The sequence below is a fragment of the Pangasianodon hypophthalmus genome, chromosome 28 (assembly GCF_027358585.1).
Source record: "Pangasianodon hypophthalmus isolate fPanHyp1 chromosome 28, fPanHyp1.pri, whole genome shotgun sequence".
NCBI lineage: Eukaryota > Metazoa > Chordata > Actinopteri > Siluriformes > Pangasiidae > Pangasianodon > Pangasianodon hypophthalmus.
In genome coordinates, this window is record NC_069737.1 from 13,739,950 (window position 1) to 13,759,798 (window position 19,849).

Sequence of the window (19,849 nt, forward strand, 5' to 3'; positions counted from 1 at the left end):
TCAACCTCCTGTCATCTGGCAGAAGGTACAGGAGTATCTGTACCACCACCAGCAGACTCCGCAATAGTTTCTTCCCTGAGGCAATGAGATTACTCAACGCCCTGCTGCTTCCCAGTGCTCACCTGGGCTAGTCAAACACCTAGCCCAGTATGACTCAGTACCACTGCACACTGCATCAGACACCTTACAAAACTGCATCAGACACTTTTATATTATGGAACTCGTTTTTGCTGCTACACTTGTGCTGGAAAGTCTGCAAAAAAGTTCTAGTTATCACTTATAGCAGCTATAAATAATTGTCCTTCACTATCCTCTCTTTTTTCTCTCTCTCTCAAAGTTAAGAAGACAAAAAAATGCAGCTCGTCATGTTACCGAGAAGCCACAAAGCTTTTCCATGTTAGAAAACTTAGTTATAGCTTTACAGCTGACACTTACACAGTGCTGACTCCTCCCATAAGTGCTTAATAAACATCTCATTAAAAGCATTGCCATATCAATGATTACACATTTTGTAGACCTACTGTCAGAGCTGCAGTTAGAAAATTAACAAGTACTGACCAATCAGCTTTGAGAATTCAACAGCACTGGGGTATACTTTTGTGAAACATTGAATATTTTTCTTGAGCTGAAAACTGGAATTTTACTTCCTTCTCTGTGTTACCTCTAACAGCATCTGCACTCTCATAGACATCCATCATCATCTCCACTCACTTAGAAACACACTGAAACGTCTTTAATGTATAAGCGCCTGAATTACTGCATCTCTGCATGAAGATAACACAAGATAGCCTTGCAAACCTAAACACTTACCTGTGTGTGGATCTGTGTCTAGGTCTCTCTTTGTGTCACTCTCTTTCTTCTCTGCATCAGGGTCATGACCTCTAACAGCGTCTGCACTCTCATAGATATCTACCACAATTTCCATTCGCTCACAAGAATGCTGATGCATCTCTAATCTATAAACGACTCACTAAAACACTAAATTACTGCGTCTCTGCATGAGCATGAGCGAATGGCTGCACTTCCTTACTAATGTACACTGAATTAAATATGCTGCTGTCAGTAAAGGAAGTTACAACAGAGGACGGTGCATCAGTGGCTTCTTGAGGTCAAAGTGTGAAGACATTTGAGCTGCACTCTTCAACCATACTTTAGATGTTCTTGTTCAACAGTTATATAAATATCAAAATCACATTGTTGTGTTATATAATGATGTATACATTAGACCAATTCATCTTATTTCTCGTGTATAACATCATTACACAATGCTATTAAGCTTTTTACCTCTTGCATTTAAGATTCATGTATATATGAATTAGTTGACATGTTCCTACAGTAGATCTGGAATTATTTGTGGAGACCGAAGCTTTTATGCAGCTTTACTGTGAAGTTCCACTGATCTAAGATCAGCATTAAACACTGCTCTCTTTCACACATCAGTACAGGAAAAACGCTCACACCAACAGAACACACACACACGGTGTGTGAACACTGACACAGACTCACACACACAGGCATGCAGTATGGAAGGAGTTTCCCATGTCTGCACTTTGGAACAGAAAGTTTCCCTCATGGGAGAGTCTTCAGGACAGAGGAGTTTGTACTATGCTTTCTCTTTTTTTTAAATTTTTTTTATAGAGCATGTGCGAATGCCTACACTTCCTTACTAGTGTACACTGAATTCAATGTGCTGCTGTCAGTAAAGGAAGTTACAACAGAGGACGGTGCGTCAGTGGCTTCTTGTGGTCAAAGTGTGAAGACATTTGAGCTTCATTTGTGAGACATTTGTGCCCTGACCATGACGGCTTGTCTGACTGAGTAAATACATAAAACTAATGTCTAATATTTGGCATCTCACACATCAGTGACACAGTTTGCTTCAGTGTCAGACAGGGACTTCTATAAACAACCTGCACTGGCTTTGTAAGCTATAGCTGAAGAGGGTGTGGAATCTTTTGGATGATGGAAAGACATAGCACATTTACCTCTGCCCCTGTGTAGAGCTTCAATTTTAATGAAACACTTATTTTGGCTGTATACCATGCACGATCCTTTTGATGGCTCAGGTTATTCACTGCAGCATGTACAACTGTTCCTATGCATAACAGGCTCTCTTCACTTATTGACATTCAAATGATTGCTTTTGATGCATTTGTGACATAGTGCTACAAAAGCTGGGCACTGGTGCAGTCCATGTTTTTTTCCTTACACTTTTTGCAGTGGCTTGCACTGTTTGCAATCTCTTTTGCCAGCTTTTGCCAAGGCTAAAAACTCGGGAAGTTTTCTGAATTGACTTGAACTTGTCTCAGACTTACTAGTGTTTGTATCGCTCAATATGGTCTTGGTCTCTTGGTCTTGAACTTGGGTTTTATTGAGATGGATATTTTAATGACAATGCTGCAAATAAATCCTAATGATATAGCTCCCCAGGGGGAGTCTGAGAGTCATATGAATATGTAGTATCATGTGTAGGCCTATACAAGTTTGTAATTTCAAACATCATTGTTGCTGCACTTAATAGTTGTAAACAGGCCCCAAATGTAAAAAATCTCAAAAATGAAGTGTAGAGGGCACACTAAAAAGGTCTTCTGGTCATGAGGCCTTACTGCTTAAAGTATCTTGACATTTTGTCTGATCTGCACCCAGGAGTCACACATTATTCACACATGTTGCTGGTTGTGAAAAACCTAAGCAAAAATAGTCACACAGGAAATATGCCCACAATATAACACCAATGCACAGACACATAGGCAGTGTTTCTTCAGACAGCCACTCTGAGTGTAGCTTTAGACAAATAAATACCGGTACAACTGCGTCTGTTCGTCTGAAAGCTCAGGATTACTGCAAAGAGAAGAATGGAGATGATTGAGGAGATTTATGCAAATGCAGGTGTTACTCCAGACAACGGAGCTGATTCCAGTGACAGTAACAATTCATATGAAGAAATTGATGTGAACGAGGACAATTTGGAGACCCAGCGGACCGGAAGACTCAAGCAGTCTGAGACCTCAGGTAAAATATACTCACACTTAAAAATACATGTTTATGAAATAGATAGTTTCTGTTTTAAAATCTGATTGGACAAGCTGTGTTCAAAGCTGTTGAACAACCTCAATGTACGCACAGCTGTAATCACATCACAGTAATTTTTATTATTAATGCACCAGGCTTTCAACCAATAAAACTGTTACACTAATGCCTCGTGAACACTACACAGTTGTCTGACTCTGGAAAATTTCTCACACGTAGCAGTGTGCAAACTACATGACTGATTGCAGATAAGGCTCACACACTACCATGATACCACATCATCTTATTTCCAGTTAACAAACCTTTTTTAAGAGTATTATTTTTAATTTTTTGTGAAGCCGAGTGCAACAGCACCACAAGCAGTTGTATTAAGAAGACACAGTATGATAAGAAATGAGGCTGTGGGCTAACTGTAACGAGCACAGTGCTGTAGACTCACGATCGTGTCTATTTATTACACAGAGTGCCACACTCTCCTAGTTTTTATCCATATAGGCTAATATATTTTGGCCTGTTTTGGTGATGCTTCCATTATAAGTCATCAGTAGGCATGTAATGTACTCAGTTGTGGGTGTAATGAATGTGAATGAGGTGGATTATGTAGGTCTCATCATTTTTAAGCTTTTTTTCATTCCGCTTCCGGTGAGAGTACGCTGTGCTCGTTTTTGCTGCCGCTTCTTGCTGGAACTTTTTGTTTGTTTGTTTTGTCCTGTCGTGTTTCGCGTCTATCGTTTCATCTCCTCTCCTGCTCTTCCGGACACCTGACTTTACTGGTTTATAGTTTGGACTTTACTGTTGTCATTTTACTGTGGATTATAACTCTGATTGGATAACCCGTACTCATCGCTGGCTATTCATCCAAATCACACCACTCTGCTGTTGTCTGTCGATCTTCGTGCTCCATTGGGCCTTCTACATAGCTGGCGGGTGAGTCTCCACTCCCTCATTTTTCTATCGTGGACAGTATTTTGGATGGTGGGGCACCCCCTGCCATCTAATTTGACTGACAAGGTCTCCATACTGTGTTGATCGTCAGCGACGTGAGTGCTGCGGCTCTCTTGCGTACTATTGCAAGAGATGTGTGTTCTTCAATCACCAGTGATGTTGTGCCTTCCCATTTAACCATGTCTATCACCGCTCGCAACGTACTAGTACCTACTCTGCTTACAGTTATAACTCTGGGCTTATTATTCAGGATCGTTGTTGATATGGCGCTCAACTACTCGCTATCTCAGCTGCATAGCCTGAAATCGCACCCTCGTCTAGACACGACTACATACTAGCTACTGTGGCTACTGTGCTTTCCACGTTACTAACTGAGAAAGACCTAGACTTTCTGCTGCTTACTGAAACATGGCAAATTCCTAATGACTATTTCCACGTAAATCTCCTCACTCCCTCTGGATACAGCTACCTGGTCAAACCTCGTTTGACATCTAGGGGTGGTGGTCTGGCAGTCTACCATAATAACATCCCAGTCAATACCATCGACTTTCATGTGACTTCAACATTTGAATATCTAGTTCTCAAAATCTCTGGTACATCTCCCATGATTGCAATTCTCTTGTATCGTCCACCTAAATCAATGTCAAATTTTTTCACTGAACTGCATGAACTGTTAACCCTTTCCTGCGCTATGTCTTCTTCTGTTATCTTACTTGGTGATTTCAACATACATGTTAATATTGATTGTGCAGATTCCTGCGAACTCATGTCAGTTTTTGAATGTTTCAATCTTGTACAGCATATTGACTTTCCTACACACTTAAAAGGCCACACACTTGATTTGGTTTGTACTACTGGCCTATGTAATATTTCTGTACTTGGCTCTCAGATTGGACTTTCTGATCACCTCTTCATCGAACTAAACTGTGAAATGCCTCTCCCTCGCCTTAGGGTGAAATCTACCATTACTTTCCGTAACCTCAATTCTGTCAATCCATTACTGTTTACTGAATCTGTACAAACATATCTTTCTGACATTACTGAACACACTAGTGCCCTTGATATCCTTGCCAAATATAATTCCTCTATTTCTACTGCCCTTAATATACACGCCCCCCCTTAAATGCAGACTTGTACCTTCTTCACATACATCTCCCTGGTTTACCCCTGCACTTCGCAAACTGAAAACTACTGGTCGTCGCCTTGAATGCCTCTACAGGAAAACTGGCTTGAACGTGCATCTTATTGCTTACAAGGACCATATCCAACGATATAAATCTGCTTTAAAGCACGCTCCAGTTACTATTCTGCCCTCATTACCAATGCATCCTCCTGTCCTAAAACACTGTTTTCTGTAGTCAATAAACTCACCAACCCTCCTGCACCTGTCATGAATAACTCAGTAGACCTTTGTGAGCCATTCTTACACTTCTTCCAAAATAAAATTAATAGCATATATAATCTCTTTCCAACAATGAACTCCCTATCCACTCACATGACTTCCCCTTTGATTTTGCACCTGGTACTTTTACTGATTTTGACCCTCCAACTCCTGCTTATATCTCTGAGCTACTCAAAAAATCTAATCCATCTTTCTGTCATCTTGATCCTTCTCCTACTGCTCTACTCAAAAACACTGCACGTTATTTCGTGACCTATTTCACTTCTCATTTCTCACCTACTCAGCACTGGTGTTGTTCCTCTTGAATTAAAAACTGCAGCTGTCACACCAGTGTTAAAGAAACCCGGCCTTGACCTCTCTGATATGGCCAATTACAGACCAATTTCAAATCTTCCGCTTCTCTCAAAGCTACTTGAAAAAGTTGTTGCTGCTCAACTTCAGTCATATTTGTCATCTCATAACCTCTATGAATGTTTCCAGTCCGAAAGTGGATTCTTTCTTTTTCAAGACATTTTTCATCAATTTTTCCCTCTTGTCTCAGATTCAAAATGGCTTGCTTTTCTCCCATACACAGCTCTCTGGTCTTGATGTTGGTTTATCCTTTTAACAACAAATGCAGTCTTCATAGGCAAAACCCAAGGCACAAACCAAGAGAAGACATTCAGAGATATTAATTGTTTAAATAATCAATCTACCAGGGCACACCTGGGCAACAGGAAACTCCTGTCAGTCACACGTTCCAGTATTTTTGATCACTTGAAAAATGGGTGCGTTCAAACCAAAGGTGCCATGTTCTAAGCTGTGTAACACATCTAGATATAAATATCAGGAAATGAAAGCTGAAATTCTGATCTATTGTCTCATGTTCATCTTTTCACCTCAAACCAAAACCAGACCTGAAGCTCTTACTTCGATTACAGCCCAGCCAACTGAATTTAACATCTTTAAAACCTTGTAGGTTTACAGTGTTGACATCTTTGCCAGTTCTGTAGCAAAGCCATGTCTTATTCTTTGGTTAGCTGGTAGCTGTAACAGACCCTCAGCAAGTGGTTCTTTGCAGTTTTTTTGTATGTTGCTCATTTTGATGTCTAAACAAATGAATTTACTGATATTATAACTAGCAAAACAACATGAGTGAACAAGTGGAGTGACAGATTCAGTTTTGTTGAAATGAAATTTTCAGCCTGTAGAGGGAACTTGAGCCAATTAATAATAAATGTTATAAATACATTTATTAACGTTATACATTTTAGGGTTTTTTTGTTGATTGTTTTTGCCCATTTTCATGAAGATCTATAGCTATAATTTCTCTGCTGTAAATCTCACTACTCTTCTCAGTTTGGCTTCTGAACAATTGATGTACCAATGTTAAGTTGTTACATTGCCTAATTTCCTTCTAGATACAGGAAACAGCCATGCAGGGAATAAATGTTACAGATTGACTGCAGTGTGTCTGCTGCTGCTGTGTGTTCTCCTGCTGACTGCCGTCACAGTGCTGTGGATCAAAATCAACACCCTGAATACAGAAAACAACCAGCTACAGACCAGATACAGCAACCTGACTATAGAGAGAGACCAGTTGCAGTCCACTAATTATGACTTGAATAGGGAGAAAGATCAACAAGAAGCCAAACTGAAAGAACTGACAAATAAAATGATCAATTTACAAGCCAGTTATACTGACACGAAAGACAAGAGTGAGAAGTTACAGATGGAAAAAGACGCCCTTCAGAAGAAGCTAACTGCTATAGGTGAGCAAATCGATCAAAACAACTGTAAATGGCAAACCTATATTTGAAACTTTTGACTGCTGAATTCTCGATTCTGATTGGTCAGAAGGTATTGATTCATTTCCTAACTTTCTAACGTTAGAGTTTCTATGGAATAATTATAAATGGATAAAATAATTGTTTATTTAACAAAGAAAAATGCTTTATAGTTGATCTTATCTGTGCGGAGAAGCGTATTTAACATTTATCTTTAAGACAGTCAGGAAGCAGGTGTTTCAGCAGGTGTTCCATTACCTTAAAGGTAAAGAAAACATTATTGGCAAATTGCTGTAATATGAGATCACAGGTGGGGAGGTCCTGTGACACCACCACCTGATTATTTGTAATTATGTTTTATGGAAATACACTGAACATGATGTGTCCTACTGTCTGAACAGATTCACAAAGCAAAGAGGGATGGAGATGTTTCTGCTCCGGGGTTTACTACATCTCTACTGAGCAGAAAACCTGGAGTGAGAGCAGACAAGACTGTAGAAGTAGAGGAGGAGACCTGGTGATCATAAACAGCAGAGAGGAACAGGTGTGTGTGTGTGTGTGTGAGAGAGAGAGAGAGAGAGAGAGAGAATGAGAATGAGAATGAGAGAGAGAGAGCAAATCACTGTATATGCATATTGTGTTCTCAATCACAGGAGTTCATCATTAAACAGCTGGGAAACACTAAGGCTTGGATTGGTCTGAGTGACATAGACACAGAGGGGGTGTGGAAATGGGTGGATGGTACACGACTTACCACTGCGTAAGGAACAGAAATTAATTCTGTATTTATTTCCAAATATCTTATTTTAAAGGAAGCACCAGCCCAACTAACCAATGGAAGATTTTAAATGGTGTTAAACTACATGCTAATGATATAAGTCTGATTGTGATTCTGTGGGTTTCAGGTACTGGGGTGATGGAGAACCGAATAATGTAGGTGATGAGGACTGTGCTGAGATGCTGAGTTCTCATATTAGTAAGAGCTGGAACGACAGGTTATGTTCGGCTCAGCTACCATGGATCTGTGAGAAAAGTGCTTTTCAGTAATTAGAGAAAAGTACTGTAAAATGATCAAATATTCCCAATTCAAACTGCATGTACTGAGCAGTTGTAACTGTATTAGTCACTGTTCTTGTATTCTCAAGTCCTATCATGTAAAACTATCTAGTGTTCAGATCTGTGGAAAGGGAAATCCATTTCTACTTTCAAATGTCTCTTTTCAGTGTGTGATCAGTGGCTGGCCTGAATCTCATAAGTCTTGTACAGCATTTTTAATCATTTTTAAGGAAATCATGTTTTAATCATTTTTAAGGAAATGCTTGTTTAAAAATTAAATTTTCACCTTTTCCCGTTTGGCCCAAATGTGACCGAGGATCCAAAGAATGATGATAGATGATATAACAAGTTAAACTGAACCCTGTCACTGATTATTTTTGCTATAGCAGCCACAGCGCCAAGTGTTTTATTCCTTACTTAATTCACCATCTATAATGATTTTTATTGAATATATTTCAGTGTGTTTTTTCTCTAATGAACTTTATGTTTTAATTTTTTAAAAATATGTACTGTTTGTGTGTTGGACTTTGTTTCGATTACATGTATGAGATCAGGAGATTGCAGGTTCGAGTCCTGCTGGGATCGTGACTTTAGGAGCCACAAATCATCAGGTCTGAAATGACATGCTTCTCAAAGCAGTGACGTGTTTGAATCTCTGCTTGAACTGATAGTGTGGTTACAATATACCAGTATTCTTGATGTGATAAATCTGCTGTTTGGGGAAATGAAATAATGGCTTCTGTTCTAAAATGAAGCAATAAAGTTATTTACTGCTTGATGAACGTTTGAGTGGCTCACTAATTAGGACAGCTGTATAATCACTGTGTATGTAATATTTAACCTGTAGCTCTAATAGCCTCTGATATCTGACTCATTACTCTTTTACAAATTACAAAAAAGTTCTCTAATGATTTCACATGAGCGAAATATACAGTATTTCAGTTTACCCTTATTCTGGAGACAGAGGATCATACGCTTGAAACCACTAAGCACACTTTAATTAAATCACAGCATATAAAATTTTAAATACTTCAGACTCAACAACAATATTTTTGTGTCAACCACTGCAGTTGTTTTATTTACCAAACACGTAAATATACATCATAGCTCATTTTTATACTGATTACGGATTTAACATAATGCTTGAATTATGCTACTTTATTAGGAGACATAATATAATAAAACTACCGAGTGTTTGGAAAGGAGCACCTCTAGTGGCAAGACGATGACATGAATGTGTGAGGATGTGTGTCTGTGGATGTGACAGTAGAGCTGCTGACTGAAGGAGATTGTCATGGCCAAGCCAGACCAAAACATAAATCGTCACACTCTAATTCTAATCACACACATCTGTCTCTCATTTCCTTCCTCATCATCTCTCCCCTACTAAAGCTCTTCACTTCTCCCTATTCTCTGTCCGGTCTCGTCTCGGCGATAACCAAAAGAGACCCACGAAAGCCAACAACTACTATTCCTCCCTACGATTCCTCACGCTTCCTACTGTGCCCCCATTTCGTCCGTTTCTCCAGCCAGTCATCACCATCCGGTAACTTCCTTCCTCTCATCTCTTTCTCCGTTTGTTTATTAATAAACACCATTGTTCCATCTACCATCTCTGTGTCTCGAGTCCTACCTGCAGTGTGACACAAAGTAGTGGTCTACAAGCTATTGAAAATCCCCATTTCAGATGCTTTTACTGAAGAAGAATCTGGTAACCTTATTTATGTGAACTACACACAGGTAATTTGCATAATTTGAATGGCGTTCCCAGAAAATTGGTTTAAACAGGTGTGTAGACGAATCTAAATTTGGACAAATCTCCATGTGTAAATATTGATTGATATAAGTCTGAATACAGCCAATAAATTTCACAAAATTACAATGTATTTCAATAGATAAGTTGTCCCACACCATTAGCTGGTCCCAGGATTATTTATGCTTCATAAAAGTGCAGAGGTGGATTTTAAGCTTGTCCATAAAGGCGATGGGAAAGAAACATTGACAGAAAGACAGAGGTAAGAGTTTTTGAGCTTTCAGACCAAACCACTTACCCTATGAGAGCACCAGGAGTGCAATGACAGAGTGCACAATGTTTAAAGAAATAGGAGCGGTGCTGATCCTGAATGAGTGACCAGAGAATTGTTCAGAGTGGTAACTACTTATTACAATTGATTGTAAAAACCTGTGGCATGGAAGCCAATGATGATGGAGCCAGTATCAGAGGTGAGAATTCACTTTTAATATGCAGAGTGATGTTGTTTTTTCCTGTTGGGCAATCTTACTGTGCTTGAAGGTAAAGACCATTGTGTCTTAATTAAAGATGATGCGATGTGGCTTGGATCGTGTGTGGGACCAACATTTTCTGTATGATACATTCAGAACATCTCAGAAGCTGAAGAAAATGAAAAGGAAGATGGATTCCAAAGTTACAGAGACCGCTGGGGGAAAATGCTGAATGTATTGTTTGTAGATATCAGATTAGGATGTCAGTGATACTCATTGGGTGGCCCAGGATGTAAGACAGCAAAGGAAGGGTATGATGTGTAAGGATTTTAAATCGTCTTTATTAATGATGTGTATGATGGCCGAGTTATCAGAGTAGACCAAAATTACATTCCCTGTCCATTCATGCCCTTAGAAGAGGGAGGAGATTGTTATGGGATAAGGTTCCCAGAGCATGGAAGATTCGTTGTGCAAGTGAGTAAATTCAAGAGGCCATGGAGAAGCAAACCAATGATCTCCTGTATATACCAACCGAAACCAGTGGATGGAGCAGCCTCTGGGTGGAGTTGCAAGTTTTCAGTGTTCTGTGAAATAGGCATCACCCAGGGTAATGCTGTTATACAGTGAGGGAACCGATGAGGAGACACTGAAGACGCACCAAATGAAAGAGTGAACATGAGATATGATGTGCATTGCATAGTTGAGGCAGTTGAAAGAAGTTGAATTTTGGTACAATGTGGAAAATCAACAAAGCAGAACATGGCAACAATGATATGGTTGAGCACGCTTGGGGGAGGGAGAAATGGATGGATATTATGTCTAAACAAACACAGAGGAAGTTCAAAGAGGGGGAGGGTTGTAAAATTGCTTTGTATTAGAGGGAAATGTCAAAATCTCTGAGGACCAAGTCAAGAATCAAGAGGCCATGAGAAGAGGAGAGCAGGTATAGTCATGAAAGTCATAGACCATAGAATGAAAATTTCGAGCAGGGCACTAAGGTGTTGATGGAAACAACAACAAATCTTTAAAGACATAACTGTACATAATCCATGGTCTCTGTCAGTTCCTGTCCATGGATCTGTTACAAACACTGACCATCTTTAATGCATGTACTCACCCAAATCAGTCACCTTCTTCTGACATTCATTGTTTTGCTTCTGAAACTGGTCTTTCTCTATTGTCAGGATGTTGTAACTGGTCTGTAACTGGTTTCTCTCTCTAGTCAGGGTGTTGTAACTGGTCTGTAATTGGTCGTTTTCTGTAGTCATGTTGTTGAATTTGATCCACAGCACTGTGACGGCAATCAGCAGGAGAACACACAGCAGCACCACACACACTGCAGTCACTCTGTAACATTTATTCCCTGCACGGTTGATTCCTGTAACTAGAGAGAAATTAAGTAACTTAATACTTTTTAAATTTGTACATCAGTTGGTCAGGAGTCAAACTCAGAAGAGTAATGAGGGAACTCCAGGAAATATATACCACCACCATGGTGTAAGTTACAGATCTTGGTAAAATATGTAGGTTATATACAGTATAAGGGTTAACTCCCTTCAGAAAGATGGATAAAAGCAAACATATATAAAACAAATAACATGCAATTAATGGTACTCTGAGCTTAAAGGGTATGGTAACACCGAAATAAATGTTTTTTGAACTGTAAACACAAATGATTCTGCATTCTTTTTTTCCCAGTGGTTAGTTCAACTAAATATGGTTAATATTAATTAATATATGTATAATATTTTAAATATTTTGATATTTTATCAGTCAAATTATGGCTCATTCTCCCTCTTCAGGTCAATCCCAATTCATGACAAAATAGGGGGAATTTGGCATTCTATTACGCATCAAATTAGTGGTGATGACCTTTTGACTGTTGATGCCTCCAAATGATGAAGCAACTACATGCCTCGAATCTGAGTAATAAATTTACTGATAGCTCTGCACACTGAGCATAAACACACATCACGTTTAGGAAACTGTCTGTTATATTGTAGTGTTAATTAAGGGTCTAAAGAAAAGCCCATTTGAATATCAGACAATTGGTAAAACAGTCTCTGATCCACACCAATTTACAAGCCTAGATCCTGTTCAAACTGAAAAAAGGAACATGGTTAAAAACCAATGTTGCCATCAAAATCGATGCACACAACAAGCAACATATAGTATGGAGTGCCAAAATACATTGTGTCCTGTGTCCTGGATTTAAACTGGAATGGGTATGGTCTGTACCGGAAGGGGTTTTTATGTTAATCCTACCACTATGCCTTGGAAACACTGGAAAACCATCAAAAAAGTATAAAAAGTAATTTTTCATTCACAAATTATAATAACAAATAACTATTTGCAGAACATAGTTCAACTCCTCAAAAAAATTCCCTGTGGAACTTTCTGGTAAACTTTCTTTCTTCTACCTAACGTGACTGAGTAAGTAATCTAACTATTTTTCAAAGCACTGATGTCTTTCCCAAATCAAGAAACTATTATTTAGGCTACTGTTGACAACATTAACCATCTAGTAATATTTGATCAGATTTACTAGTTTGGGTTTGTTATATTCCAGAAAGATCAGAAAAAATAGCTGGACACATCAGAATCTACTGTAAAGCTGGATGCAATGCTGTTGCAAGTCAAACTGGGGTCCTTTAAACTGCATTTCATTATAATGCCTGTATGATTTATGATTGTTTGCTGATTGCCTGACCCGTGCCTGTGTTTGCTCATTCGGATTTTGGATTTGTGTTTTGAATTGTTCATATAACATAGTGTCTTTTTAAAGCAACAAACAAGTCCATTTAGTTCAATTTTACAGATTTTTGCCTTTCTTTTTTTAATGGATGGTTACATTTAACACAGATAAAGTAAATTAAGTAGATCCGTACATATAAACATATTTCTGAGTGTGAATGTATTTTACCTGAGCTCTCAGATTGCTTGAGGCGTCTGGCGTTCTGAGTCTCTAAATTGTCCTCATGCACATAAACATCTTCATAGGAGTTCTCATCGTCACTGGATTCAGCTCCATTGTCTGCTGTAGGTTCCACATTTGCATAAATCTCCTCACTCATCTCCATTGTTCTCTTTGCAGTCCTTATAGATGCACTTGTACCGGTATTTAATTGTCTAAAACTACACTCAGAGTGGTTGTTACTTTGAAAGCCTACTTCCTGGTTTATTCATTTTAAACATTCAACGAGCAGCAAATGTGGTGACTGTCTTATTTTTGGGTGTGAAACTGACACTGTGTGAAGACACTTTATGCAGGAAGTCCTTAATGCAGCAGTGACTCATGTCACTACACAGTCATGTGACTAACAGACTCCCCCTGAGGAGTTTCTGTACATTTTATCAGTATGAAGTTAATCACAGATGATGATCCTAAATGTTTTTCACTGACCTGCATGGATTAATGGGTCCATGCAGTGAGTCCATAAGTGAAGGCAAATCACATTTCTATATTAATGCACTCCTTCTAATAAGTTATTTTTTCTATAGTGTCTTCACACTTTGACCACAGGAAGCTACTGCAGTTTGGCCTCTTCTTTTACTGGCAGTCAATAGTCTTTATCTGCATGCTGAAGCTTATCATTATTAGGAAAGCCATGACCTTACAAGACTAGATTAAATTTAGATTAGATTCAACTTTATTGTCATTGTGCAGCGTATGAGTACAGAGCCAATAAAATGCAGTTTAGCATCTAACCAGAAGTGCAAATAGCAATATGTCTATAAATATATATGTATATATATACATATGCATGGTATGAGGTAGAGAAAGTAGAGACCAGCTCAGTGCACATATAGAAGGTGCATGCAGTAACTAGTCAGTAATGTGCAAAGAGGCAAGTTCTGAATGAGGTGTAAGGGCAAGTTATCATGGTAGTGCAAATGACAAGATACAGATGGCATTTAAGAGTGCAAGCAGCGTTAATATTGTACAGTACAGTGTTTTTTTTTTTCTCTATACAATGACTTCATAACATGGGTCAGAATATGGGTGTACACTTCAGCACCTGAGTTCAGAATTCAGAAGGCTGACAGCTGATGGGAAGAAACTGTTCCTGAGTCTGCTAGTGCGACAGCAAAGACTCCTGTAGCATTTCCCAGATGGTAGAGGAGTAAACAGACCATGGTTGGTCTGTTGAGTTCAACTGCAGTACAAGATGATGCTCTTTAAGCACTAATGTACACATTTGTAAAATGACTTTTTGAGCTGTTTCTTGTAATTTCTTATATTACAATTAAGAAATTGACTATACTTGTGTAACAGCTCATCTCTGGCCACCAGAGGCAGGCACAGGGCCACTCCAAAGTAATCAGGAACGATGAGCTACACCTGTCCTCCTGGCTACTTAAGAGTAGCATGCAGGCTGTCATGCATTCAGTCTTTGTTTCAGAGTCCTGAAAGACTTGGCCGGTAATTTCTGGTGTTTGAAAACTAGATCTATGTTCTAGTCCTTCCTCTGCGCTAGGTTGACCTTGCCTCGTCAACCTAGCCATAGTCTTGAGGTTTCCAGTTCAAGTCCGACTCAACAACGCAACTTAATTTGCAATTTTTTTTTCTGTTCGTTCTCTCAATTTGCTCTGTACTGGTTCTTTGCATGCTCTCCCTGTGTCCATGTGGGTTTACTCCAGGTTCTCCTGTTTCCTCCCACTTTCTAAAAATATGCCATTAGCTGGACTGGCTAAGATAAATGTGTGTGTGAATTTTTTTTTAATTTTGCCTGCACTGTCTCTGGGTTTGTGAGTCTCTCTATTTGCAGCTACACTGTTCTTATTTTGTTGCAGTTAAAAGAAAATGAAAAACTAGACCTGAGCAAACTTTTGGTCTTTTATGATCTGCCATGCCTACTTAGATCAAAAGGTGCAGGCTATTTGTTGGTACCTCGAATAGTGCGGGCTACAGCCGGGGGTAGAGCTTTCTCTTACATAGCCCCACAGTTATGGAACAGCCTTCCACTTAGTGTTCGGGACTCAGACACAGTCTCAGTGTTTAAGTCTATGCTGAAAACATATTTGTTTAGTCAAGCCTTTTGTGAGTAGTTCTTAGGTACAGGGGCAGGTCTGGAGGGTTCACAGGCATAGAGTGTTGTGGTGAACTGGGATGTTTGGATGCTGTCGCCCCCCCACTCTCACACGTTCACTTAGGTTTGTCGACGGTGGAGTGGCTGGCTGATTTATGTCCCAGGACTCCCTCATGTCTGTGTTAGCTTCTGGCTCTCCCTTTTAGTTATGCTGTCATAGCTAGTCTTGCCGGAGTGCCTGCTTGCAAAGTACATTGTCCTTAGCCATTAGAGGACAAAAGCTTACCTAACAATCTCTCCCTCTCTCTCCATCTCTCTCTCTCCCTCACTCTCTGTCGAGCTACACATGCTACTTCTGAGATGCCAGTGATCCTGACCCCTTCTGCTCCCCGGACCTGCCTGACCCATCCTGATGCCCTACTTCTGGTTGGAGTTCTCATTGGTTGAGTTCGCTCGCTGCTGCTGGGGGTGGCCCCATATGGACAGCCTGAAGAACCATTTGGATTGCTGGGGATGGTGCCACCTGGGGGCTGTGGAGATGGCATGGGGATCACATATGGGGAGCTGTACTGTAATGGCTTGGGACTGCCATTGCTGTAGTGGCTTTGGGGCTGCAGTTGCCACGAGCACCTTCGTACTCAGGACTCCATCAGTGGACAGTAGATAAATTTTAACCAACCGGACTTCTTGCAAAAACTGTGATGAATTTACTTGTTGCACATTTGCACTATTTGTCCATATAGTACACAATAATTGAAGGGGTTTATTTATAATTGCACTATCCGTTGCGCCCAGATGAGGATGGGTTCCCTTTTGAGCCTGGTTCCTCTCAAGGTTTCTTCCTCATATCATCTCAGGGAGTTTTTCCTTGCCACTGTCGCCTCTGACTTGCTCATTAGGGATAAAGTCACATATTTACAATATATTTTTTGTGAATCCATTTATTTCTGTAAAGCTGCTTTATGTCCATTGTTAAAAGCGCTATACAAATAAAATTGAATTGAATTGAATTGAAGTTTGTCCATCTCAGCTTGTCCTGCATATCTGATCACACAGTAAGACGTGTGCAGTAACACTCAGCAAATTTCCATACACTTTTTTTTTTTTTTTTACAAAAGCATAACACTGGGGTTTAATGGATTCTGATAAACCATATACTAAAGTAATAAGTAAAAATACCAGGCTGTAAATACTGGAATGTATCAAATGTATGTTTAAAATTCCCGAGCGTACATGGTTCTAATTTAAAGATTTTATTCGTTCATCTCTCTCCTGATGTAACTGCTTGGTTAGGTTTCTCTCTGTAATGAATTTAATCCACAGCACTGTGATGCCGGTCAGAAGGAGAACACACAGCAGCAGCACACACACACTGCAGTCAGTCTGCCCCCTGCAGTGTTGAGTCCTAGAGGGGACTTTTAGCTTTTAGTTCATGTATACATTTAAAGGTAATAATCACACTTTACATCTAGAACAGTCAAACTACTCAATCTTTAAGGATTCTCCCAAAAGGACAACATAAGACTTTCTGCCATAAAGGCAAATTGTAATGTGGATTTTCTTAAAATAGCTGCCCTGCATGACTAAAAATCTTTTAGACAAGACTGGATCCACATTTCCAGGTACTTCTGAATGAAGAATAAAGTTGTCTATCTAAGTGTGTGTGTGTGTGTGTGTGTGTGTGTGTGTGTGTGTGTGTAGCTGAGGTCATAGTTCACTTATGGCTTCTGGTCACCCAAGTCTCCAGAACGTTGAGAGCCACATAAACCACAGGGAGCGCTTTCAGAAGCCCATCTCTGTACATGCTCACTTTAGTGTCTATGTGTATTTACACTGAGGTGTGCATATGGTCTCTGTTTGAGAACGAGATTTCATTTCTCTTTACAGGTTCTGATTCTTTATGCCTGGTTGTGCATGTTCTGTTAATGTTGATGTCCTGCATCTCTGGATCACGGGCTTCATCAGTGTCACCTCATCATCTCCTCTCTTTCTGCTAGACTTCAGAATTCTCTGTTCTTCGTTATTTTAAATAAAAAAAAAGTAATGTTTCATCATATCTAAAGGAAATGTCTATATTACCAAGTAACTGATTAGATCATGAGGTAATATACTTTGTTCTCTGTCTGTGTTACTAGACTGCTGTGTTGCTGTGTTCTCTATTCTGATTGGTCAGAAGGTGTTGATTAATTTTCTATAACAGTAGCTTTGACACTAATTAAAATCTTATATGTTAGTTTCTGTAGGAGCTGCTAATTCACACTTGTATGATGGACACTAAACGTAATCTAAGACTAATAATGAACAGATTAAATAGGAAAGGAAAACATACAAACATTGGTATAGAGAAGTTTTTTTTTGTAACAAGACATTTATTTAACATTTATGGAATGAGTCACCAGTGTCAGGAAGTTTTCCACCACAAGAAAGTCTTCGGGACAAACGTTTTTTTCTTTTTTTTTTTGTCGTATTATCTTAAAGAGCGAGGAAAAAGAGAGGCCGATGATGGAGTAAGTGATAGTTTATACCTGCTGTAATGTAAATGAAAACATGAGGCTTTTTTTTTTTCACTGACGTTCCACAACATTGAATGTAACTATAAATGGATAAAAAGTATGATCAGTCTTTCTTTTATTAATTGTTGCTAAAATTGCCATTGTACAAGAAGAATAAAACACTTTAGGACATGTTGTGACAGGAAAATAATCAGATTTGGGGTGATAGCAGTAACTCTGCTTCAAATCCAGCTGCATCACATGACCTCATCATTGATTATTATTCTAAGTATTTTATTCCTAAATTACTCACTGTTTTTGTTTCTAGTTTCAGCAACAATTCAGCAACAAGTCTGCAGTTTGAATAATGATGTGCATAATTCGGGTTTTAACTCCTCACTCAAATAATTGTGCGTCTGTGTCCATTACCTCCCATAGGACTCAACGCTGCATGGAGCAGGTGCTACAGAGTGACTGCAGTGTGTGTGGTGCTGCTGTGTGTTCTCCTGCTGATTGCCGTCACAGTGCTATGGATCAAATTCAACACGCTGAATACAGAAAACAACCAGCTACAGACCAGATACGACACCCTGACTATAGAGAGAGACCAGTTACAGACCAGATACAACAAACTGACTATAGAGAGAGACCAGTTACAGACCAGATACAACACCCTGACTATAGAGAAAGACCAGCTACAGACCAGTTACAACAACATGACTATAGACAGAGACCAGTTGCAGACCAGATACAACACCTTGATTACAGAGAGAGACCAGTTACAGACCAGTTACAACAACCTGACTATAGAGAGAGACCAGTTACAGCGGGAGAGATCTGGACTGCACAGTGCACTTTTAAAACTTGGTAAGTGAATATTGTACATATGTTGAATGTTAAAAACTCACATTTACACTAAAATCTGAAGAATTATGAATAAATCATTATGTGGTATGGGTTAATATTTATGTAAATACTCCATACAAGGATGGAGATTTTTCAGCTTGAGCATTTACAACATTTCTACTGAAAAGAAGTACTGGGATGAGAGCAGAAAGTACTGCACAGACAGAGGAGCAGACCTGGTGATCATAAACAGTACAGAGGAACAGGTGAGAGAGAGAGAGAGAGAGAGAATAAGTGAGTATCTATATTCATGTCATGCTATTACAATTACAGGAGTTCATCAGTAAATATTTTGGCGGTACTGAAGCTTGACTTGACATCACTGAACTGAAATTTACTCATGATGCAGTTTTTCTCTCAGTCTGAAGCTTCAGATGTTAAATAACAGACATTCTGATTCCGTCTGTGTTTTAAGGTTCTGGCGGGACGGGGAACCCAATGATTATGGACACATTGAGGACTGTGTTATAACAGGCTATATAGGGGCTAAATCTAACATATCAACCTGGAATGATTATCCCTGTAACTTCGGTGTAGTCGGGATTTGTGAGATGAAAATATTTAACTGAGCACACAGGGGTTGAAAAGTTTTATGATTGTTTCATAATCATTCTTTCCTCAGAATCCGTATGGGAAAAAAATCTCTGAGCCAAAGTGTGGAACAGAAAGAAAGTGGAGTTTCATGCTTATGCTGGGTTAAATCTGAATTTGAATGCTGAATATTTTATGCGAATATGAGTCTCAGATTCCATTGTTCGAGTTGCATTCAGTGACCGTGACTTTGTGTAGTAATTCCAGAAGTTTTTGTTGTTGTTTTTTCCTGGGGTGTCAATTGTAGTTAAAGGGATACTCTCTTTTGAGAAAATCAAAAATCTAATATTTGATACATCAGCTGTATATATGCCCGCTTTCCTTTTACAGTGAGACACAGTGGTCTCTACAGCAAGATTTCCCAGTTTCAATAATAATAATAATAACAATAATAATAATAATAATAAT

General features: G+C 39.2%; 1 protein-coding gene across 1 annotated transcript; it reads left to right on the top strand.

Moving 5' to 3' along the window:
- Positions 1-2,324: 2,324 nt before the first annotated feature.
- LOC113544322 (CD209 antigen-like protein C) lies at positions 2,325-10,125 on the top strand. Its single transcript, XM_034302531.2, has 5 exons — positions 2,325-3,012; positions 6,778-7,128; positions 7,545-7,687; positions 7,797-7,903; positions 8,049-10,125. The coding sequence occupies exons 1-5, from the start codon at positions 2,856-2,858 to the stop codon at positions 8,188-8,190; spliced, it is 900 nt and encodes a 299-aa protein (XP_034158422.1). The 5' UTR covers positions 2,325-2,855; the 3' UTR covers positions 8,191-10,125.
- Positions 10,126-19,849: the final 9,724 nt, after the last annotated feature.

Coding starts and splice junctions, on each gene's coding strand:
- LOC113544322 (XM_034302531.2), top strand. CDS start 2,856: ATGGAGATGATTGAGGAGATTTATGCAAATGCAGGTGTTACTCCAGAC. Junction 7,688..7,796: donor TAAACAGCAGAGAGGAACAG/GTGTGTGTGTGT, acceptor TCTCAATCACAG/GAGTTCATCATTAAACAGCT. Junction 7,904..8,048: donor GGTACACGACTTACCACTGC/GTAAGGAACAGA, acceptor TGTGGGTTTCAG/GTACTGGGGTGATGGAGAAC.